General features: G+C 42.9%; 2 protein-coding genes across 3 annotated transcripts in view; one reads left to right on the top strand and one right to left on the bottom strand.

Moving 5' to 3' along the window:
* The window catches only part of PPP5C (protein phosphatase 5 catalytic subunit), a 40,028-nt gene extending 35,787 nt beyond the window's left edge, over positions 1-4,241 (bottom strand). The window contains exon 1 of the mRNA XM_085851582.1: positions 3,959-4,241. Coding sequence (XP_085707708.1) covers positions 3,959-4,091 — 133 coding nt within the window. The 5' untranslated portion in view covers positions 4,092-4,241. The remainder of the gene's footprint in view (positions 1-3,958) is intronic.
* A 259-nt stretch (positions 4,242-4,500) lies between these two features.
* The window catches only part of LOC147014016 (uncharacterized), a 69,714-nt gene continuing 48,581 nt past the window's right edge, over positions 4,501-25,633 (top strand). The window contains exons 1-2 of one of the 2 annotated variants that reach the window (XM_085851583.1): positions 4,501-4,741; positions 5,905-5,939. In XM_085851583.1, the coding sequence (XP_085707709.1) occupies positions 4,717-4,741; positions 5,905-5,939 (60 nt within the window). In that variant the 5' untranslated portion in view covers positions 4,501-4,716. The remainder of the gene's footprint in view (positions 4,742-5,904; positions 5,940-25,633) is intronic. The other variant, XM_085851584.1, reaches the window with a different exon arrangement.

The raw sequence follows: 25,633 nt of genomic DNA, 5'->3' as shown, positions 1-25,633 counted from the left end.
CGCGAAGAACTTCGAACAATGGTGCAAAGATGTCTCCTACCCGTGGACACGCGGACGCAAGGAGGATCCATCATAACCCACACCCTCCCCCTCACACTCACCTACTACTGCCAACATGAACAAACTACTACTAATACTAATACTGATACTGTTACTGCTGACATGGACATAGACTCAAAAAGGACTCGAAAACACTGTTGGGTTCCCCTTTTATGAACACCATTTTTATATACCAATTCCCAAAATCGCTGGGAACACGTCTTTATATGGCAGTTGTAAGTTAGAAACACGTTCATTTATTTTTTTTTTGTCGACCGGAAGACGTCATTGGAATACGTATACATACGTCAATGTGTGTTGGGACTACGTAAAGAATTGGTTCAAAGCACGTCAAACATAAGTTAGAAATAAGTTTCGCGTAAAAAAGACATTACCGCGACGTGTTTCGACTTATGAGTAGCTTATAAGTAGCCTTTGTGGACGTGTGTAAGCGTCCGCATATCGTGTGTACAACTTATCCCCATCGCATGCGGAACGTGTGTCATACGCCAAGTACGTCATAAAATTTTGAACATGTTTAAAATTTCTTGACGTACTCTACTTACTACGACGTATGATAGCGTACTTTAGCGTTCTACTCATGTATACCAAACTTACTCATACCGTATTTGACGTGCCCCAACGTTTTAGACACATTTTTCTTAGGTCGGCATATGCTGTCAAGATTGCCAAGGTGTGACTGCGATGTTGACACTTCCATTTATACGGCAGTTATGATTCGAATCGTTGTGCGTCAGCCTTTTAATAGGCTACGTCACGACATCGTCGGCGATGCGTGCAACGCGCTATGCATAAGTTAGACTATCGTTGGGCATAGGTTGTGTAGGCCGACAACAGGTTCAGCATTCGTTGGTACAAGTTATCTATAACACAACGAAATGTTCTGTGTCCGTTACTAATGCGTTATACATAAGACCAAGTCGCTATGAATACGTCCGAATCTTTAAAAAAAACATCAAAAGTTCAACGTAAGCCAGCGTTTTACATACATTTTAATACGTTGCCATCGCTGGCTAAAACGTCAAGGTGTGACTGGGCTTTTAGGCCGCACCAATACGACACAGAGTATGGTCCCGGTGGATGGATGCTGCTGGTGTCAACAATGGTACATTATTTTGCTTTTAAATGAGTGCATTTCTCATTACTACAAGAATTACAAGGAAGTGTTTCATCAAAATACCACTAAATTCCACATTTACCACGTTCTAGCTCAAAGATTTCCCACTTACCAGTTGTTATTGCCGAGTATTTCTTCGACGCCACCCCGGTTGTTGTGAATGCCAGGTATTTCATGAACGACCTCATCCCCAATTTACACCTCGGGTTCATACATGTGCGGTCTGACATAACCTTCTACATCATGATTTTGACTATCATCGTAACCTGAGGATTCTTGATCAGAAAATTATTCATCAAATGCACTCTCTGACGAGTCTGAAGCGAGTTGTGTGGCCATTATTCTTTGTGTGCTGAGACAATCGTACTGGTGATGATGTCACAAAGATGACACAATGAACATGGAGGTTTTCTGGAATTTTAAGGGGTGGCACCAGCCAGGTTGGGTGTTTTTTTTTTTTTTTAAACTTTAACAAGTCAAAAAATTATTAACATTAAAAAGCACATCCAGTTCTTTGTTTATAACTTACAAATCAATATCATCAGATCAAAAAACAAAATTAATTTCAGATTCTGTGGACCTTTAAGGCATAAAAAAAAACATTCGCTCGATGTGTATTCACTTTGCAAAGCCTTACACAATGTTCAGTACATTTAGTACATTCTACTCACAAAATTGCATCATTTGGAAAGCTTTTCTCGGGGAGTATATCGAGGATAAGCCTCCTGAGGATAAGCATCACTCCTTCGGCATGACGCGTGCATGCCAGAACAAAAAAATTAAAATTCCACTCACTGCCCAATTTATTATGGGAAACCCTGTAAATATGACCTCGGCGTGCAATCAAGGACGTTGACAGGTTCGAATTTGTCAAGCAGGCAAGAATATCCGTTTTAAGATGCTGGATAGGAGTACGTGCCATGGACAACTTGTTAGCACTTTGGAATAAAGACTTGGCTGATTTGTGCTTAAGCCTGGTGTTAGCTCAGTGGTTAGAGTAGCAGCTTGGGATCCAAGGGTCCTGAGTTCAAGCCCCGTTGGCCGCTGAATTAATACACCAGGGGGTTGACTCAGCCTGTCATCCTTCCGAGGTCGGCAAATTGAGTACCAGCTTGCTGGGATAATTGAGCCATTTGAGTATCCTGCGACGGAGTGGCGACCTGCCCAAGATTGTGCCCAACAGCCCAGGAAACTGCTTCGGCAGCACCAACACTCTCTGTAGAGAGTATGGTTCCAATTATTTGTGCTTGCCGTCTGAACACGTGGTTCATGATGCCATCGGCCCAGATTAAAAGCCCCCCTGTACACCGTGCTGTGTACATTTGCAATGAGATGAAGCAATCACCTTTGTAGTGAGGTGGTGTGTACGACAATTTGGCTTGGAGCTTACAGACTTACCTTTGAGCCGTCTGGTGTGACTTCGATACCCTTCCCGACTATAAACTGCCGGATTGGTGCTTCACAGCCAGGGCGTTGCGTCACAATGTGAGGCGTCCCTCGGATAGACTTTAAGCAGGCTGTCCTACCTGAAAACATTAGTTTGGGGATGTTAAAGACCCTGTGATGTACATTTGCAAAGAGTAGGTGAGTTACTGCCTGGCATGCTGAACGGATTACCAAGTTTCAGGCCAAACGAGCTTCAGTTGAACATTAGGCCTGGCAGGTCGCTTCGTGAAAGACTTGGGGAACATACGTTTTGTTACAACCGACCCGACAAGGTAGGAATAATTGCTGCCGTTAAGGAAGTATCACCAACCACCTTTGGTATCGTCGTGGCACATTCTGGAAGTTATGGTTGCAGTTCACAATCTGTAATCTATCTATAATTGCAGCAATCTCTGTGTGTCTGTCTGTTGGGTGGTCGCAGGAGTACCCTTATTTTCAGCTTTTCCGTCTGTCTGTATGTAATGTTTGTTTGTATGTAATGGACAGCTCTGGAGACCAGAGGAGTCAACCGATTTTGATGAAACTTGACAGATAGGTTCATACCAGGATCTAGTTGTATGCGTTTGAGCACCGTTGCTATGGACACCACCGTTGCCTAGCAAAGGGACTTTGAAATTTTTGAAAAATCCTAAAAAATATATTTTTTCGAAAATTAAAAATCGGCTTCCAGGCTTTTATGCACACCATAATCAACCTCTTTGTCAAAAATGTTCAGCCCGATCCGTCAAAAACTGTATGACTAGTATGCAATTATGTAGCGACCGCCCATGTCGCCGACTGGCTTGTCTGTCTGTCTGTGACCGCCGTTTCTCGACAACCACTGGTCCGATCCAATTGAAACTTGTCAGGTATATTGCTGGGGACCTGAAGATGTGCGTTTTCAGGGTTTGATATTAATCGGGCAAGTGGTTCCCAAGTTATGGCCATTTATTCACCAAACCAATGACAGGGCACGGTGCTATGACGTCACAATTATTTTTTTTAATTTACTTATTTTGCACGTACGGCCAAGCACTAGTGTACCCTAATGCTCGTTAGGGCGTCTGATTCGGCTCACATTTAGAAAAGGGCAACTTCATCCAATCATTCCGTCTCAACGCCGGTGGTCCGTCAACCACCATTTAGGTCGTTCTCCACCTGCGCGTGTGCTAAATAGAAAAAAAGACGACACGCCAGACCTCAGGTTGAGTCGCCTCGTAATAGTTCGGCATCCATATGGACATAACGGACGGGAAAACGTCCCAAGGCAGTACTACACATGTGGTTAATCATTAGGCAGGGCCGAGTCAAATGGGCAGCATCGCCCGTGAGTGCCTGTTACACGGGATCACCCACCGTTGAAGAACTCGTTCGCCTTCGTTTTCGATGCCTCAGAACGTTCCAGGTCTTCTTGAGAAGGAGGAGAGGCGATTTTGTCATTCTGTGCAGCCTGGAAGTCCTCGACAACCTGCACACTGGTGGCCGCCATGTTGGCCGGACGAGACGCGGCAAAACCGCCGCTTTACGTTTGCAGATTCGTGTGGAGAGTCCGGTTGGGTCCACACGTGTTTTGTTCATTCAATGTGTTTTTTTTTTTCCGCCTCTTACGTTAAAACTCCGCCGCTTCTCAAAAGCAGATTTGTAGCATCGTTACAGTTTGTTGTTGTTGTTGTTTCAAATCAATAAATTCAAGGGAGACTAAAGGTTCATCGCAGAAAGTATCGACCATCAAGCAATTACCCATACTATGTCGTCCGATTCAAAGTATAAAAATGGAACTCATCCGTTCTCGAAAAACATGGCTTTAAATTCGTCATTTCATTCATTATTTAGTGGGACGACGCAACCTTGGGTTACTTCCGGTTAGCGACGGCCGCCGCCATTTTAGCGCGATGTAAACAACTCCTTAGCAACGGTTTGAACGCCGTTGCTTTTTGTGATAGTTGGAAAGTTTTTTTTTGCGTCGTCCGTCCAAATGTCGTTCAATTACCCGGGAAATCTCAGTAAGGATGCTAAACATCGTTATGAAGTGAAAATGAATGCGATTGTGCGACAAAAGTGTAACCAAATAAGCATCTAGACTCGCAGATGATTGGAATGACGACTCCCAAGTTATGGTGACTTGTATCAAAAGCAACGGTGAGTTATGTTGGTCATATCGGAGCTTGTTAAATAATTTCTTGAGAGGTCGTTATTAAACGGGGTCGAAAATAGGCGATAAATGATTGTTATAACATCTAGATACATTATAGTGTTGGTGTGGAGAAAGGTTTCCGAGGGCGAATATATTAAATACCGGTGGGGCAAGCTTGCACATTGCAAGTAACTACTCAGGTGGATCCTACGTGCAGACGACGAATCTAAGCTTTATATATTTGATGACGTAGATCTTCAAGAGCACGAGGTTACAATGACGTGCAAGCCTAATTATACAAACTAAACGTGTTACATATTCGTTATAATTAACTTCATCAAATAATGAACAAAAACAATGGCAAGTCATGTGACCCAAAAACGCTATGCTTACTATAATTCACGGACGTGTGTGTGTGTGTGTGTCTGGCGTTGGCTTAATGGTTAGGGTGGGGGGGGGGGGCTTGAGATCCTACGATCCTGAGTTCAAATCCCCTTCGGCTGTTGAATTAATACGAGGTGGAGTTGACTCTACCTGTAATCCTTCTGAGGTTGGCAAAATGAGTGTCAGCTTGCTGGTATCCTGTGTCGGAGTGGCGACCCGTCCAAGGGTGTGCCCGATAGCCAAGGAGACTGCTCAGGCAGCACCAATGTTCTGCATAAAGTATGGTCCGAATGGATGGATGGATGAGTGGGTTTGGGATCCTAAGGTCCTGAGTTCAAATCCTGCCTGCTGTTGAATTAATATCAGGTGGGGTTGACTCAGCCTGTCATCCTTCTGAGGTTGGCAAAATGAGTACCAACTTGCTGGGATGATTGAGCCATTTGAGTTTCCATTGTTTGAGTGGTGACCTGTCCAGGATTGTGCCCAATAGCCCAGGAGACTGATTGGGCAGCACTGATGCTCTGTACAGAGAATAGTCCCCATGTGTGGAATGGATGGATTGTTTGTGTGTTTGTTTGTCTTGCTACTCCTCATATCTATGTAAATGTGTATCATATCGCACCACCTCCAGGTGGGGGAGGGTATTACAAGTCTCCACCATTTGCAGTACAGTATTCCTGTCTCCACATTTTCCAGTGCAGTGAGGTGTTTTGAATTATAAGCAATAGGTATGTTTTTGCTTCATGCACGTAACCTGGGTTATTTTCTTTCTTTGCCTATACAGAGCTGTCAGTTGCCTATTGCACCACCCAAATAAAGGTATGCATCAGAAGGTTTTGCATGCTTGGAACAAGATCACCTGTTTGGTAGATACTCTGCTATATAATTATAATTATGCAATATTTCAAGACCTGATCAAACAATCAGCCAAATATCCCCTGCTTGACATGATGGAAAAAACCTTCTCAGCACTTTCCACAAAATCATCCTTTACTGAACATATTCTTGTAAACTTAAGTAGCTGAGATGAAAAGTTATTGTTACTCATTTTAATTGGTACATTTCTACCTGGAAAGGTGTACAAGACTACAGGGAAAATGAAATCAACTTTATGACACAAACTTGTACAAAAACCATTCTGTCAAACTCTAACCAACACATCCAGATATGCAGCAACTGTATAATCATTACCACTCCTGTTTACAATCAGGCTATCTGGATAAATCTTGTGAAGCTGCCTATCAAAAAAATTATAGTTAACCACACAAATATCATCTATATAACGACATGTATGAGATATTATTTTAGCGAATCCTAATTTTTTTCTCCTTCATCAGTTTCTGCATAAATGAAAATTCACAGAAAATAAGAAAAATGTCTGTTCGTAGGGGGCTGCAATTCCCACCCATGGAAATACCCTTAACCTGTTGAAACATTATCCCACTAAAACACATAAAAATATAAAATAAAATTAACAGCATCCTTAAACTTCTGCTTATCAAAACAATGAAAACTTGAGTATTTATTTTTTGAAAAAAAATGCTCTATCAAACCTGACACATAAAAACTTATTAAAAGAGTTAAAAAAAACCTTGTCAATCACTTTGAAGAGTGAATATCTCATGAGTACTAAATCCATGTATGTATTTCAAATTGAAAAATCAAAAACTTCAACTGACTTAATATTGAGGCATCGAGTCCTATCTAAGAATTCTAAAGAAAAATTAATGCTCCAGAAAGTGTTAATATCAGAATTCTTCTCAATTGCTGAACAATATTAACTGAACTGCTCCCTAACAACTTGTAAGCCTGAGTTAACTGTAACCGATAACTGTATGGTGGAACACTGTCTGGCACCCGCTATAAACCTATACTTGTACGGATTCTTATGAAGCTTAGGGATCTAGAAAAGCCGAGGAATACAAAGATCAGATCAAAGACATAGACATAGGAATCACTTGCAATTGCATCCATTCTAAGGTATAACATCGAGTCTTCTGACTGTATGAAAAGCCCATTGTGCTTGCATTCTGCAAACAGCTAAATAACTCAAGGTAAAACAACAATTATAATGAGCTCTTTATTTAAAAGCTAACAGCTATAGTAATTTTTAATGTAAATATGGAAAAGTTATCAAATAAAAGGCAGAAGGGGCATTTGTTACCATTGCCTAGCAACCAGTTCCAGTGTCAGGTCCATTGACTACCAGCAGTGAGCAGACAGAGCCTGTACCAGCTGACTCTTATTCACAGATATTTTCATTTGCGGACAATTTCTGACAGTTTTGTGATGTTTCCTGGGATGTTGGTTTCAAGTTGCAACAGTATGCAAAATTTCAGCTTTCTACGCCACCTAGAAGGTTCTTATTAAGCATTTATATCAGTTAGTTAGTGAGTCAGTCAGTCAGTCAGCGGTTAGAAAGAGCTTTAAATATTAGATGAGAACGATAAGATGACGTTTTTGTAAACATAGTCAAGGTTTGTGGAAGAGCCAGTACACTGAATGGATCAGGATGTAACAAAAGTAACGAGAGAGAGAGAGAAAGAGAGAAAGAAAGAGAGAGAAAGAGAGAAAGAGAGAAAGAAAGAGAGAGAAAGAGAGAAAGAGAGAAAGAGAAAAAGAGAAAAAGAGAAAAAGAGAAAAAGAGAAAAAGAGAAAAAGAGAAAAAGAGAAAAAGAGAAAAAGAGAAAAAGAGAAAAAGAGAGAAAAAGAGAAAGAGAGAAACATAGAAAGCGAGAAAGAGAGAAAGAGAGAAAGAGAAAAAGAGAAAAAGAGAAAAAGAGAGAAAGAAAGAAAAAGAGAAAGAGAGAAAGAGAGAAAGAGAGAAAGAGAGAAAGAGAGAAAGAGAGAGAAAAAAAAAGAGAGAGAGAAAGAGAGAGAGAGAGAGAGAGAGAGAGAGAGAGAGAGAGAGAGAGAGAGAGAGAGAGAGAGAGAGAGAGAGAGAGAGAGAGAGAGACCCCAACGGCAGAGTTGAAGGACAAGATAGAAGGAATGCATGGGGTGAACAAGATGGATACAAAAGGAAACTCTCAAGAGGTAAAACTGCAAATTTGGAAGGATAAGGGCTTGGGGTCGGGTTAATGAGGTTAGAAAAGATCATGGTTTTGGATTGGGGATGATCTGAGATTGTGATGAACACCAGTCCTGAAGACCTGGAGGGAAGAATGAGCTTGAAGAGGATGTGGAAGTTGGGTCCACAGGTGGGAAAAAAGAGGGATGAATGAATGGAGGTGAGCAGTGATCCTGGATTTTGGTAGTTTCGCCAGAAGGGGGTTGATGGTGGACCATGTATGTCTTGCAGAAACCTGGGGGGGGGGGGGGGTGTGGAGCACAGAAAGAGCAGAGGGTGCAACACCTTGCAGAAGTGGCACAAAACAACAATGACATTGTTGGTCATATCAGGGCCTTGCAGTAGGTGTGTGTTGAGCACTTCCCCTTCATACACGGCTCTGCAATCAAAGTTGATCCTTATCCTCCCAGGCTTCTTCGGGTGATATATACCATTACATGGTGGGGTATGCACCACACAGATCCGTTATCAAGAGATAGTTCACTCTCCAGGACCCTCTCAGCATAGCCCTTGTCAACTCTGCCCTTCATGAAGAATGTGTAGTCCTCCCGGTATCCAGGGCTGCTAATCATTTTAACCTTAAACTTGTTAAGTCATCTCACTGCCATCAGTGTACTATATATCATGTCACTGACGTGGATGGAAGTTCTCTCTTTCACTTGTGTACGAAAGGCAAAATAACACTGTCTCTCATGTGATGAGTTTGCAAATCCACTGGCATGGCTGTTGTCAGTTATATCGTCACAATGCTTCATTCCAATGACAACCGATCCAAGTGCATTGCTTACTGAATCAGGGTCTTCTTCATCACCGTCTGATAGCATGTGAACAGTTACAACCAATCAGAAGTCAAATTTCAGTGTCCTTTATGTAGGAAGGGAGAAAGTGAGCAACTCCTTTTAAGTGTGGCCACTGCCTAACTATACCTGACTTTGAAATCTGGCTGTGATTGGCGTTAATCGACTGTCTTCATCAAGGAGGTCAAAAAGTTCTTCTTCAGCTTTCAGAAACTCAGCAAACTGCAAAACCCAGTCTTTATGCTCTCTGTGTACCAGGTGGGTAGTTCCACCAGATTCTATCACACATATGATCCGTGGCATCTTTTGCCAAAGTTCTTTATTGAATTGTTCGTAGACATGATGCCTTTGTTCTCAGAGAATATCCGTGCCTTTCTCTGTAAGCTTAATCTCTCTTCCAATTTGGCTCTTTGTTCCAAAGGTGTTCCCTTCAGTCATGGCGAATCCCAAGGAGAGTTTTTACTGGCAGTTATCACACTTTATGTCTGTAATCCTCAGAGGTCCAAAGACTTGTTTTGGTATCAAAAGTGTGTCTCCAATTCACATAAAAATTGAAAAGGAAAAACACAGGCATTCAGGGCATGCTGTTACTGAACGTAGAGTCTAATGCTTTACAAAAAAAACCTACTATGATATATTTTGCATACACACAATAGAATAATTCATCTCAAGTTACTTCAAGAGGTTCAACAATACATTGAGATTCGGCTTACCTCCATCCAAGGGTCGGTTCTTCAAGAGAAAACATTGATAATGGAGCTGATCAGTTTCTTCGTTCGGCGCGAGCAAACAATTTGGCAAGGAAGATAATGGAAGTGTAAGAATGTGATTACAGCACCCCCAAACGGCACAGGAAGTCACACCAGAACATGCACAAACAACAGCTGCAACTTGCTTCATGGTGGTGACATCATGGTGGTTGTCTGAGGTCGAAGAATGACATTAATTTTCATAATTGCACCTGACCGCAACCAATAACAACTCCAGACTGTGCTTTGTAAAGCGGGAGATAATGTTCCGTGTGGTAGGCAGCACTTGACGCTCCCGGTGTCTTGCAGCAAGGGCTGTATGGGATGCAGTACCAGCACTGTCACTGAATGCTGTATATCAAGCGACTTGAACAATGTTCAGGGGCCACTCGCTTGCAATGGCCCCCATGTTGTCCTGCGGTGTATCCGGCGATGGCTGGTGAGCTGAAAATGTGCAATTTCCTCTTTTTGTACGATATTCTTTCATTATACGGAGGAGCTCCTTATGAACCAATGGCCATCCATTTCTAGTGCCCAACTGTGTCTGCGGATGTCCTCCTGCAGTTGGGCTAATTTTTTTTAGGAGGTTGGTGCCATGATTTGCACTCTGGCCACAGTAAAAACCCTTCACTCCACAAAACACACGAAAAACGCAAAGGAAATTGAAAACCCACTCTGTGGGAGTACCTCCTGTGCAGCTGCCCTTCGCAGGGCAGCTCGCTGGATGATGGGATTTGGGAAAAGCCATTGGGACCCCCACTCCTTGATGATAGGAGGAAAGACACGGGGTAACCGTCCCAGCTTGGATTGTGGTCGTGTGTGTCATGGTCATACTGAGGTGTCGTCCACCAGATTGCGATTTCCTTGGGTTAACCTGAGGTGGTCCCTTCTGATGGGTGCCTGGAATGTTAGGTGCCATCGTCGGCGATGCTGTGCAGCGCGCTATGCATAAGTTAGACTATCGTTGGGCATAGGTTGTGAAGGCCGACAACAGGTTCAGCATTCATTGGTATATGTTATCTATAACACAACGAAACGTTCTGTGTCCGTTACTCATACGTTATGCATAAGACCAAGTCATTATGAATACGTCCGAATCTTTAAAAAAAAAACATCAAAAGTTCAACGTAAGCCAGCGTTTTACATACATTTTAATACATTGCCATTGCTGGCTAAAACGTCAAGGTGTGACTGGGCTTTAAGAAAGGAGGATCACCTGTCTCTGTTATCATCTGAGCTCAAGCCTTTGGACGCAATTATTGCAGCACTCTGAGGTTTGCAGACCGCATAATGGCAAGATCATAGCGGGTGGTTACAACGACTATTGGTCTGGGTGTTCTGATGGTTACCATGCCCAAGAACTTGCTGGAGCTGTGTCCAATAAGCTGACTTCAATGATAATTGAGGTAACACCGGTCAACAAGCGTATTATGAGACTAAGGATTTGTCACTCCTTGGGGGTCGTTTCCCTGGTCTCTGGATATGCTCCAACTTAGGCGAGTGATCTCACTGTGAAGGACGCATTCTGTGCCATACTCGAGTCTGTGGATGATCAGTGCCCCAGGCGAGATACTGTTAGAGTCGTGAGGGATTTCAATGCATCGACTGGAACTGATATGGATGGTTATGAGACATGTGTTGGTCCCCAGATACCTGGTGTTGGCTTCATGGTTAGGGTGGTGGGTTTGGGATCCAAGGATCCTGAATTCAAATTTCACTTGGCTGTTGATTTAATACCAGGTGGGGTTGACTCTGCCTGTCATCCGTCTGAGGTCAGCAAAATGAGTGCCAGCTTGCTGGTATACTATGTCGGAGTGGCAATCTGTCCAGGATTGTGCCCAATAACCAAGGAGACTGCTTAGGCATCACCAATGCTCTGCACAGAGTATGGTCCCAATGGATGGATGGATGTTGGTCCCCATGGGTCTGGAATTGTGAACCAGAATAGCACTAAGTTCCTTGACTTTGCAAGAAGTCATGGACTTAGGGTGGTTGGTTCATGATTTCAACGTCCACAGCCTTGTCGCTGGACTTGGTATTCCAACGCTGGTGGTGTGGGAAAGGAGATTGACCATGTGCTTGTTAATGGTCGCTGGAGGATGATTCAGAACTGCAGGGTTTTCCGGAGTGCTCAGTTCCCCAATACCGACCACAGGCTTGTTGAAGCAACTCTGAAGTTTCAGCTTAAATCCGGGAGAATGGTACCATCCCAGCCTAGGATGGATGTTGGCAAGTTCAAGGATTGAGAGGGCAGCTGAGGAGTTTGCAAATAGACCGAGTGGAGATTTGGGGGGGTCTGGAAGCTTTGGGGGATCCTGAAGAGTTGTGGAGTGCCTTCAAGACCACCATCCTTGATGTTGCTGGTGGATGTCGTAGAACTCACCAGAGGACGAAGAAGAATTTTGTCTCTCAAGGGACACTGGATACCATTGGCCAGAATTTCAGGGCCATGCTTAATGGCAGAGCTGAGCTGTTCAGGGAGATGAGGCGTAAAACTGTACATGCACTGAGAGTGGACAAGGCGGCCAATGTGCGAGTAATCTGTGAGAGGGTAGAGCATCGCCTCTCAACTGATTCTCATCCTGCTTACAGGGGAATTTGCGAATTGCATTCATCCAAGTACTGCAGTTAGAGCACAGGGTGGTGGGCTCTTGACAGAGGAGTCAAAAGTGAAGGCCCGCTGGGCCGGTTACTTTGAGCAGCTGCACCAGGCTGATGCACCAGCTGTCGAGTTGAATGTCAGGGGTGTGACTATCCCTATTGCCGTCCCTCCAATCAGCTGTGATCCACCTTCGTTTGTGGAAACACAGGCGGTGGTGAATCGGTTGAAATGGGGTAAAGCTCTTGGGATCTGTGGCACGTTTGCTGAACTTCTCAAGGCTGGTGGAAATGCTCTACTCATGTTGTTGCATGCAGTTCTGTGTTCTACCTGGAACACAAGCATTGTCCCAACTGACTGGAAGAGGGGCCTTGTTGTCCCTCTCTGGAAAGGGAAGGGTGATCGCTCGTACGACAACAATTACCGAGGGGTTGCGCTGCTTTCAGTTCTGGGCAAGGTCTTTGCTTGGATAATCCTTGTGATAGGGTTCACCATCATCTGCTTGAGCACCAGTGCCCATAGCAGTCAGGCGTTACACCAAAGAGGTCAACGATTCACCTATCCTTGCTGTTCGGATCCAAACCGAACGTAGATGATAATATCGGCAGGGTCTGCTTGCAGCCTAGGTTGATCTCTGCAAAGCATTCAATTCAATGAATTGGGATGGCCTCTGCAGGATTCTTGGTCTTTGTGGGGTGCCACCAAAACGGATCAATTTGATGTCTGAACTATACTCTGGTACTGAGAGTGCTGTGATATGTGGTCATACCATCTCTGACTTATTTTCAGTTGTTACTGGAGTTTGTCAGGGGTGTAGACTGCCCCCCCCCCCACACTTTTCAGTGCTTGTACAGACTGGATTCTTGGGAGGATGTTGGAGAGATCAAGCTGTGGTGCATTATTTGGGAATGTCAAGATCTCTGACCTTGATTTCGCAGATGATGCTGTCATCTTTGCAGAGACTCCAGATATCCTTTTAGGGGCTCTTGAGGTATCATTGGTCAGACTTTGTGTACAACTATCGGTTTCTGAGAGTGACTCAAATGAGATTTGTTACCTGCATGATCCGTGAGCATCAGCTGCGGCTGTATGGACATGTGGCTCATTTTCCTGATGCTGATCCTGCTCACCATATTCTCTCAGCGAGGGAGCCTCGTGAGTGGAGGAGGCCAATGGGCAGACCACGTGCCTCGTGGTTGCAGTAGGTTGATCAGCATCTCAAGGTGATGGGGATGGGCCAGGCATCTGCCTGGGGGATGGCCAGACTAAGGCCCCTGGAGTACCGGCGGAAAGTGGACACAGTGACGTGTTGCTCTGGCACATGCTCCCATACCTGACCTGACCTGATACGACCCGTCACTTCGGCAGAGATCACTGCATATTAAAAAAAATTAAACGTTTCGTTAACATCACGGCAGGATAGCCAACAGGTACGCACACTTGCTCTAAATCGTCTAGCCTGTGTTGAAATCCTGACACAGCTATAAACTGTCATTCCCGTGTGTCACAGGCAGGGTGATTCATCAATGTCTGCATCATTGAACTGGACGTCACATCTGCCGAAACCCCCACCTCTCCTCACTTTCTACCCTATCCCCCCCTCCCATCTCTCTCCCCTCTCCCTCTTTCACTCCTTCTCCCTCTCTCTCCCCTCTCCCTCTTTCACTCCTCCCTCTCTCTCCATCTCCCTCTCTCTCCCTCTCTCTCCATCTCCCACTCTCTCCCCCTCCCCCCCACCCCTCACTCTCTCTCTCCCACCACTCACTCTTCCACCCCTCTCCATCCCACCCCTATCCCTCTCTCCCCCCTGTTCCTCCACCCCTTCTGCACTGTTAAGGGGACTGTTAAGGACTAACGGTTTAGTTTTGAATTTTCAAGGTAGATAGCATCGGTTTTTCAATGCTCCCACCCAGTTCTATATAGAACCTGGTGGTTAAAACGAAAATGTTGCTGTTTGGGTGCGATTTATCACCCTTCCCTAGAGGCCCTTTATAGAGAGAGTAGCGACATAGAGGGTCCGGAAAAATGTAGTCACGTGATTGCGTGGAGCCATTTTGAGTCCATCGCGGACAGGATCGTATGCATATCGGTCAGCGTTTTAAAGTTCCTGCTGTACGCAGCGTTCTCATTCGTGTTTTACATCAATTTTACGACAAATGACAGGTTGTTGCGCCTTTGGGTGCACAAATAGAACGGAGAAGGGATTCAAGATGTATAGATTTCCATCAGATGCTAAAAGACGGAAAATCTGGGAGAATAGAGTCAGTCGTGTTGGATGGAAACCAACTTCTTCGTCAGTTCTCTGCCAGGTCAGTGTGATGGAGGTAATGGTTCCATATGCATATATTTGTGTGCTGCGAGTGAGACTGGCCTTTGCTTTGGCTTTCCAGGCTTGTTATCCATTGCTCGTGGATTAATTAGCACTTGAAGGGGAAGGCATCTTTATTTAAAATTAAGTTTGAGTTAGAGTCTTCGAGCAAGATCAATTAATATAGGGTCTAGATCATGTCTCCAAAGTCAGACTCAGACTCAAAGTCAAACTAAAGTCAAAACAAAGATGAATGAACGGAGAATGGATCCGGGCAAACTCGGCCCATGGGCTAACACTGCCCACTCTTCAAAGGCAGGGTTAGGGTCAACACTAACCCTAACCCTAACCCCAACACGGCCCACTCTTCAAAGGCAGGGTTAGGGTCAACACTAACCCTAACCCTAAACCTGACCCTAAACCTAACCCTAGCTTTTAAGAGTAGGTTATACCAAAGATTTAAAATCTATTGGTGTGGGTGTAGACTGCCAGATCTCAGGATACTAAACAGGTCGACACCCCATAGAAGCATAGAAGGGAGCCCATCGAACTTCTGAGTGTAGAATGGTCGGGACTGGCTTTTACCTTTGGGGGAGGGGGGCATGAGGGAGGGGCATGCATTGAATGTATGTATTTGTCTCTGTTGATTTGAATGTGTGAGGACATTAACTTGTGTTTGTGTGTGTGACTTTCAATTTATAATTTGTATGTGTGTGCATTAGTACATGTGTGTATGTGATTGTAAATATGTATTAGAGTGTGTGTGTGTGTGTGAGTGAGTGAGTGAGTGAGTGAGTGAGTGAGTGAGTGAGTGAGTGAGTGAGAGAGAGAGAATGAGGGGGCTGGGTGGGGTGGGCTAATCTATTTTTGGTGGGATTAATATATGATCGGCAACATGCAGCAAAGTTTAGATTAATAATTTAAATATGAAAATTAAACAAACACAAATATATACCCACACACGATAAACAAGGTCAAACAACTGCAGAAATACAAAGATAACTCTTAACATTGTATTGTACATGTGCATGTATAAGCAGGGAGGTGAGAGTTCGAGTCTCACTCTCGCCTCCCTGAAATTAAAATGAGGCTGAAATAAGCAGCATGTGTACTTGTCTCGTTCATTCCTTCTTTGTCATGGTTCTAAATGTCTGTGACTGTTAAATCACAACCAGCTCTGTGAATTTCTTCTTTATCATATGGCTCTTAGTTGTCATAAATCTTCTAGTTTGTCATCTTCACATAATTTGTTCATTATCAACATGGAAAAGACCATTCCCATCTCTCATACATAGAGAACATAATGGAATACACGGTTCAATGCACTCACGCCATACGGCGGCTCCACATGCGCACCGCACTGAATGGACTCAAAATGGCATCAAATCGTTAGTTGTCGCTACTCTCTCTATAAAGGGACTCTACCCTTCCCTACCCCTCCCCTCGTGCCACCTTCCCTTCCTCTCCCCTTACACCACCTTCCTTTCCCCTCGTGTCGCCTTCCCTTCCCTTGCACTGCCTCCCCCTCCCCTCACGCTACCTCCTCTTCCCCTCACACTGCCTCCCCTCCCTCGCACTGCCTCCCCTCCCCTCATACTGCCTCCCCTCCCCTCATACTGCCTCCCCCTCCCCTCACACTTCCTCCCCTCCCTCGTGCTGCCCCCCACCTCACACTGCCTTCCCTTCACGCTGCCTTCCCCTCCCGCTGCCTTCTCCTCTCTTCCCCTCATGCTGCCTTCCTCTCACACTGCCTTCCCCTTTCTTCCCTTCATGCTGCCTTCTCTTTCCTCACATTGCCTTCCCCTCTCTTCACCTCACTCTGCTTTCTCTTCCATTCCCCCATGCTATCCTCCTGCCAAACCCCTCCACCACCATTCAACTCTTCAGAGGTCGAGGATAGGAAGTGCTCTCAAAGAATGTACAAATTGGATAAATGAAAGCTTCTTTTTTCTTTTTTCTTTCATAATCAGAACTGCTGCTCGGACAGATCATGGCAGGATAGCTGAGAGGTACGCATCCTCGCTCTAAGCTGTCTCGCCTGGGTTCAAATCGTGATCCAGCTATCAACTGTCATCTCTCATGCCTTCCATCGCTCCTCCCTCCCTCCTCTCTTCCTTTCTCCCCCCCCCCCCCCGCTTAATATGCCCGTCAGCTCGGTGACAGGTTGTATTTGACCGTATGTGTGTATGTGTGTATATATATATATATATATATATATATATATATATATATATATATATATATATATATATATATGTGTGTATGTGTGTATATATATATATATATATATATATATATATATATATATATATATATATATATATATATATATATATATATACATATATATATATATATATATATATATATATACATATACACACACACATATATATATACACACACATATATACACTGCATGTGCAAAATGTGTTTATCGCCTGTCAGATTTCCAGCGCTGCACCCTGCCCCCACAACCTCCCCCCCCCCTTGTTGGACATGTACCAAAATCCAAATATTGCATTATAACAATCACCCTTGAGATTTGCGATGTCGTGTAGGTCACCATCCATCTGGCAGACCGTTCAAAATCCTCAAGAGGGAAGAGGACTCTGCGATGGATTGTTGGGTGAAACAATGTTTTCATTTTGTCATTAAATATCCAATGTTGTGACGAAAGGATTCAGAAGGCCTTGTAATGTCAGGCGTGGCTGTTTACACAAAGAACAAAGCCACGAAGACACAACCACTGAGCCATTTTTTCCATGGAAGAGCAGATTCACATAAAATAAAGACACAATCGGTTTGTTAATCCTGAAGTTTTTTTTGTCTATTGTGGGATCAAAGAAAATTAATATGGTAACCCCGATGGATACTTTCTCTGAGTTTCTTTGAAGTTTCATTAAACTTTTCTCTCATCAAGATTCCAGTGAGAACCCCACCCAATACACAAAAATATTTCTGTTCAATTGCTGAACTCCTGGGGGTGGATTACAATTTTCTTACATATCAAATTACTTTTTTTCCATATTTGCTGTAGCAACCGAGAGAGAATGGAACAGTTTAGTTGTGTTAATATGGCAAATCCCAGTGAATTGCCACAAGCTTCGCTCGTATGCAGCACGTGGTTTCTGGGGGCATGGGTCGACAGTGGATGCATCCATCCATCCATCCATCCATTGTGACCATACTCTGTGCAGAGCATCGGTGCTGCCTTTGCAGTCTCCTTGGCTATTGGTCACAATCCTGGACAGGTCACCACTCCGACACAGGATACCAGCAAGCTGGCACTCATTTTGCTGACCTCAGAAGGATGACAGGCAGATTCAACCCCACCTGGTATTAATTCAACAGCTGAGTGGGATTTGAACTCAGGATCCAAGGATCCCAAGTCCACCACCCTGGCCATTAAGCCAATAGCAGGCACAGTTGATTAAGTGCCCCCTTAAAGTTTGTATTTTATTCACCATGCAGCTTTCCAAGGAAGAGCAGCTTCACAGAAGACAGACAAAGACACATAAGAGGTTTGTTAATACTGAAGTTTTTTTTGTCCATTGTGGGATCAAAGAAAACTAACATGGTAACCCCAATGGATACTTTCTCTGAATTTGTATTTTTTTTTTTTTTGTCCATTGTGGGATCAAAGAAAACTAACATGGTAACCCCAATGGATACTTTCTCTGAGTTTCTTTGAAGTTTTGTTAAACTTTACTCCCATCAAGATTCCAATGAGAAACCCACCCCCACTGCCCCCTCCCAACACAATGAAAGGAAACACACCAACAGCAGAGTAGATGGACACAACATAGGGACACTTGGGTGAAGAATGGGCGAGGGTAAGAACCTCCAGAAAAAAACCTCCATAACGACTATTCTTCCTCAAGAGAAACTGTTTGATCACTAACGACAGCAGTAGACAGATGCCCAGCTTAATGTGCATCCGAGGGACAATACTTTGGGATACACCCACCCTGCCTGTGAAGCACCAATCTTCCAGTTTATATAATCTAGTGGGGGAATCAAACCAAGACGAGACAGGCCAAAGGCAAGTGTGTTACCTCTGGACCATCATCTATCAGGACAGATGCAATTTAGATGCAATGCAATATAGACAGATGCAATATATAATAGTGAACTATTCTCCATAATTCCTGAAAATTTTAGGCCACAAACCTAAACTGAACAACATTTGTGCATTACAAACTCATAAACAAATCAGGATGTAACTAAACACTTGAAGACCACAAAGGAATAAAAACAATCACTGTCATACTGAGGAGTGAATTCAGACTGACACGATAAATGTTTCTGGTCCAATCTCTACCAATTTACCACCTCGCTTTCTTCTTACCCTCCCTTATAGACTTGGCATGTGAAGAAGGTAAACAACCTGCTGCTTAAAACAAGAAGGTTATCAGTTTGACATAAAGCAGGCAAAATAAACGTGTGTGTTCTTGTCGTGTCTAAACATAATATTTGAGATTAGATTTGTGTATTTGGGATTATCAATTGTTTAGTGAGAAAAGGCATCAACCAACTAACAATCACTCCTGAGACCAACTCCACTTATTTGAAGCAACTAAGAAAGAGCATACAGCTAAAAGGAGAGCATGGATAAATAACCCTGGGCAATGGCAAACTACCCAGTATAACTCTTGACAAGAAACTGCTTTGGCAGCCCCAACACTGTAAAGACTATGATACATAAAAACATACATATATGTACTATATATACATATACTAGTAGGGTATGCTTACACATTGTAAGCAATAATGAACCGTGCTTCGTACGTAGGTACATAATAAATATAACTTTTATGATTATAAGCAAGTGTCACTGACCTCCTGCTAGATATCAATTGAGGTTTTTATTTCATGGTTTACAGTTATATAAATTACAATACAGTTTACAGTTATAGAAACTACAATACAGTTAACATTTCTCGATATTACAATTTTCAAATACTAAATATCAATTGAGGTTTTTATTTCACAATTTACAGTTAGAGAAATTACAACACAGTTTACATTTAATATAAGTTACGATTTTCAAATGATAGATATCAATTGAGGTTTTTATTTCACAATTTACAGTTAGAGAAATTACAACACAGTTTACAGTAGAATAAATTACAATACAGTTTACATTTAATATAAATTACTATTTTCAAATGCTCGATATCGATTGACGTTTTTATTTCACAGTTTACAGCTATAGAAATTATAATACAGTTTAGAGTTATAGAAATTACAATTTTAAAATACTAGATATCAATTAAGGTTTGTATTTCACAGTTATAGAAATAAAACGTTGTTTTTCGGTGAAAGCTACTCAAGGTTTTTTGGTTGTCTACAGTACACACGGTAGTCAGTAATCACACTGACTCCAACCTGTCGATTCCCGAAAAATTCCCGATATTGGGGGTCTACGGAGAGAGTTAATGGGGGGGGGGGTGGTTACAGCCCACAAAGAGGTGTTTCCTTTCTTCTTATGAACTACACACACACAATTCCGATGAAACTTGACCACAACCTTCAGCACCCATGATGTACTAAAGTTTGTTCATGATATTTAAAAAGAAAAGAAAAGAGCGGGGTCTACATGTTGATTGCCCCCCAAAATATGTCTTTGCTTTGTTCTATGAAACCACACAGTTTCAATGAAACTTGACCACAACCTTCATCATCCATGATTTACCAAAGTTTGTTCACACCATGAAAAAAATTGGGATCTCAGGAGGTCTTCCAGGTTTTGCCCCCCAAAATATGTATTTACTTTCTTCTCTGAAACCCCACACACAATTTCGATGAAACTTGACCACAACCGTCATCACCCATGATGTACCAAAGTTAGTTCACACTGCTTCAAAAATATTGGGATTTTTATGGGGGTTACAGTGGTAGTTGTGGGGGTGGGAGGGAGTTGTCTCCCAAAATAGGTATTTGCTTTCTTCTCAGAAACTACATACACGATTTCAATGAAACTTGACCACAGCCTTCATCACCCGTGATGTACCAGAGTTTGTTCACTGCATCAAAAAAAACAATCCTTTGGTATTTACTTTCTTCTCCGTGAAATATTTGTGGGTCATCCACGCCGACCAGTGGTTCCCTGGTTTTCTTATCCAGCCGCTACCAGGTGAGCACCCAGGTGTATTGCTTCAATTTTAATTTCACAGTTTACAGTTGAAGAAATTACAATGCAGTTTACAGTAATATCAATTACAATTTTCAAATGTGAGATATCAACTGATGTTTGTATTTCACAGTTTACAGTTATAGAAAGATAAACTTAACATTATTATTAAAGTATATAATGTACATTGTAACACTTAACACTGTGCTCTACACATTATCTCAGGTCACTCACCTGCAGTGAGCACAACAAGGCTGCACTTATTTTCGTACCTTTTCATTGACGGACATTTTCTGACAGTTCTGTGATTTTTTTCCCCGGTATATCGGCTTTGATGTCCATCAGTACGCAGGGGAAATGCATTCCTGACAGAAGAAAAAAATTGAGTGGAAATTTTTCAAAGTTGCTTTACTCACCCTAATCTGTTGCTTCACTCACACTATAATCCTCATGTTATGTTAATCATTCGTTTTTTCTTTTAATTCGATCTTTAATTTAATTTATTTCGCCTTCCTAAATCCAGAGTTTCCCCACAGAGAACCCATGCACGGCCGCCTTCGCGTCGATACCACTGGTTAATTCTTTTCGTTGCACTGAAATAAGTTGCTTCCATTGCACGCAATGAAACCAGCTCAATGAAGCTGGTTAATTTTGGCACATTCCTGCATTTTTTGTTCTCTCAATATAGTTCTCCAAACAGTAGAAAAAGTTAAGTTTAATGCTTGGCAATTACACATTGTCATGCATATAACATGGAGAAGGAGGGACCATAGCCTTGCTTGCTTAAAGTAAATAGGTATATCGATTACCAATTGCCATTGATAAAAACCATGCACTCAGAAACACCAAAGAAATGTCTGAAACACTGGCGTCTCCAGGCATTTAGAAGCGTTGCAATGTACCCAGAGATTCGTAGCTATGATGAACAGGCATTCGATAATACGATTGAGGAAAGTCAAAAAAAGACTGTCGTTAATAAATTGTTGCAGCCTGTTCCAGGTCAAGGCATGGTTGAGCAGGCCAAAAAGCATGGCGGCTTCAGACCCCAGCGATGTAACCCAGGAAACGCCTTACGACCTCAGAAAGAGCGACGTGGCCGAAGATTGCCTGAGAAAGGATATATTTAAATAAGGCCATTACTTATCTTCAAAAGAGGTGTCTTAATTTACCCAAACACCCAATTTTTCACTCATGCACTTCCTTGGAGTTCCCTGAGTATGCAAGCAATGTTTGAGGTTGTTAGGTTTCATGGTTTTGGAGTTATGGAGGAAACACACACACACACACACACACACACGAACATTTAATAGTATGCTAGCAAATACCACCCTGTCACTTCGCTGATGGGAATACTAAAAGGAGGGGATAAGACAGAGGGGTGGGGGAAAGAGAGAAAGAGAGAGAGAGAGAGAGAGAGAGAGAGAGAGAGAGAGAGAGAGAGAGAGAGAGAGAGAGAGAGAGAGAGAGAGAGAGAGAGAGAGAGAGAGAGAGAGAGAGAGAGAGAGAGAGAGAGAGAGAGAGAGAGAAAAGAGGTGGAGGAGAAAAGAGAGAGGAGGGAGGGAGAGCAAGGATGGGTGTGGTAGTGAGGAGGGGTTGGGGAAGGGAAGGCAGTGAGAGGTGAGAGGAAGGGAAGGCAGATATGTAGTGGAGCATGAATTACGATTCATACTGTCTCATGAACATGATTCTGCATAGAATAACAGTGAAGACAGAAGCAAAATAATGTCTGAAATCCATTTTAGGCCGGTCATATGAGAAATACAGCCCAGAGACAAACACCGCCCGGACGCTTCCAGAGCCAAGCTGTCCAGAGACAAACACTGCTCAGACACGTCCAGAGACACATGTCTGGAGATAAACTCCCGTCCGTACACATCCAGAGACAAACTCCCGTCCGTACACATCCAGAGACAAACTCCTGTCCGGACACGTCCGAGGATAAACTCCTGTCTGGACATAAACACCACCCTGATGCATCTGGAGACAAACACCACCCAGAGATATAACCACTGTTCGGATATGTCCAGAGAGAGTGAGAGAGGAGGGGAGAGTGAGAGAGGTGTGGGAGGAGGGTACTGCACTGTATTGGGAGGGGTCGAACAAGGATGGGACAAAGAAAAAAAAAAGAGAGAAAGAGAGAAAGAGAGAAAGAGAGAAAGAGAGAAAGAGAGAAAGAGAGAAAGAGAGAGAGAGAGAGACTGACTGGGGGTAGGGGAGTTAACAGAGAGAATATGTAATGCTTTGTGAACAACACACACACACACACACACACACACACACACACACACACACACACACACACACACACACACACACACACACACACACACACACACACACACACACACACACACACACACACACACACACACACACACACACACACACACACACACTTGGCTGATATCGGGAATTTTTCAGGAATCGACAGGTTGGAATCAGTGTGATTACCGACTTACCTTGAGTGTGTAATGTATACAATCAGGATGACGGAGCACGAACCACTTGCTCAGGATGACACAACAGGAACCACTCGCTCAGGTTTATGGAGCACAAACTACTCACTCAGGATGACGGAGCACGAACCACTTGCTCAGGATGACGGAGCACGAACCTCTCGCTCAGCATGACGGAGCATGAACCACTCACTCAGGATGATGGAGCACGAATCACTCGCTCAGGTTGAAAGATCACAGAAAGAAAGATGACAGAAAAATGAAAGGTTGAAAGCTCAGGTTGAACGATTTGCTCAGAATGATGTAGCATGGTACCGCTATTGACTATAGGGCGCTCGGCAAATGGCTTAAGCACTCAAGCAAGCACTCCAATTAAGTGGTTGTTAAGGAACAGCTGGCCAGGCTGTGGCTGCATACCATATAGGATCCCTTTAACTTTAAAGCCGGTCTTCACCGAGCACACAGCAGTAAAAGAAAATGAAATGAATTCGTTAAAATAATGACTTTCTCCAAAGAAAAGTTGCTGTTTAATGTACAACAACCCTGGATACATCGCAAAGTTTAAATTGCCCATGAAATAAACATTGCAGATAATCCACCACATTGCCTGCTCGTCTGTGCACGCGTCACATGGTACATCGTTTGCGGTCCATGCAAATGTTTCAACTTTCTTTTAAAACGTTTGTTTTTCACCAGATTTGCTTCGATTCCCTGTAAAGTACCTTACAAAACCTCCAAAAACATCAACACAGATCTGGCAGACGCCATGGATAAGCAGTTCCTCTGGGGGACAAGGCAAGAGGTGCAGCAGTGAATGCATTAAATCATATCGTTCAATGAAGCTGGTTAATTTTGGCACAATCTTAAATCTTTTGTTCACTCAATATAATTCTCCAAACAGGAGAAAAAGATAAGTTTAATATTTTCGAAATTTCACATTTTCTTGTGTATATATGGAGATGGGGGGACATAGTATTGCTTGCTGAACGTAAATAGGTATATCGGCTTAGTTATAGTTCTTGTTATTTCCTTAAACTAGGACGTGCACGTGAAAAAAATAAATAAATAAATAAATATTCAAACCCCGAGAACAAACAACAACCACACAGGCCGTTTCTTCGCTCTCGCGTGCCCGGACGTGTGTGACCCGGAAGTTCGCATATTATTCGCAGTTACGATTATTCGCAATTTAGTTTTAATACCCAATTATTCAATTAGTGCCAAAGTATTTTACCTTTTCGCAATGTCGTGGCAAGGAAAAACAAAAAGAGAAGAGAAGAGAGAGAGAAAAAAAATTACTTCCTGGTTCGGAGTAAAGCAGCACTCTGATGTTACCGAAATTTATGCACCGTCTAATATGAAAACGATCATAACTTGGGGCATTGTGTTTATCTATAAATGCGCATAAGAAATCGAGAAATTATTAGAATACACGAAGTCATCACTATCTGGAAGTCCGTACGTTGTAACCTGTAATGGCGAACGCGGCTGAGCTTCCCTTCCCCATCGGCCACGCCCACACAACAACGTGTCTTGTCATTGGTTTGGTAAATAAATGGCCATAACTTGGGAAGCACTTGTCCGATTAATATCAAACCTTGAAAAGGCACATCCTCAGGTCCCCAGCAATATACCTGGCAAGTTTCAATTAGATCGGACCAGTGGTTGTTGAGAAACAGCGGTCACACACACACACACACACACACACACACACACACACACACACACACACACACACACACACACACACACACACTGCTGGAATTATAGATAGATTATCAGATTTTACTCCAGATTTCGACTCTTGTTTAGTCCGGAGGATATCCGATCCTCAAAGCTGAAATAATATTTCGATGATATACTTTAACGAGTCCGTGAGAATAGATCATGGAAAATCGCATCATGTAATGCATGAAATCACTCCAAGCTCATAATTTGAAAACTATAGCACTTACAAAAGCGATGTGCATAACGATTCATAGCTATGATGAACAGGTATTCATTAATTTGAGAGGAGAGTGAAAAAAAACCTTTATCGTTAAGAAATTGCTGCGGCCTGTACCACGTCAAGGCATAGTTGAGCAGGCCAAAAACATGGTGGCTTCAGACCACAAAGAGTGAGGTGGTCGAGGATGTGCCCAATAAAGGACATAATTAAATAAGGACATCAATTATATCTCCAAAAGTGGTTTTAATTAACACAAATACCCAATTTTCACTCTTGCACTTCCTTGGAGTTTTCAGAGTATGCATGTAAAGTGTCAATCTGCTCGGTTCTATGGTTTTGGAGTTATGGAGGACACACACACACACACACACAGCCATTTATTAGTATACACATATATATATATATATATATATATATATATATATATATATATATATATATATATATATA

Source organism: Eptatretus burgeri, chromosome 13 (genome assembly GCF_056783735.1).
Source record: "Eptatretus burgeri isolate ZD-2024b chromosome 13, Ebu_testis_v1, whole genome shotgun sequence".
NCBI lineage: Eukaryota > Metazoa > Chordata > Myxini > Myxiniformes > Myxinidae > Eptatretus > Eptatretus burgeri.
The sequence above is the reverse complement of the archived record's forward strand: the minus strand, read 5'-3'. Positions and strand labels throughout refer to the sequence as shown.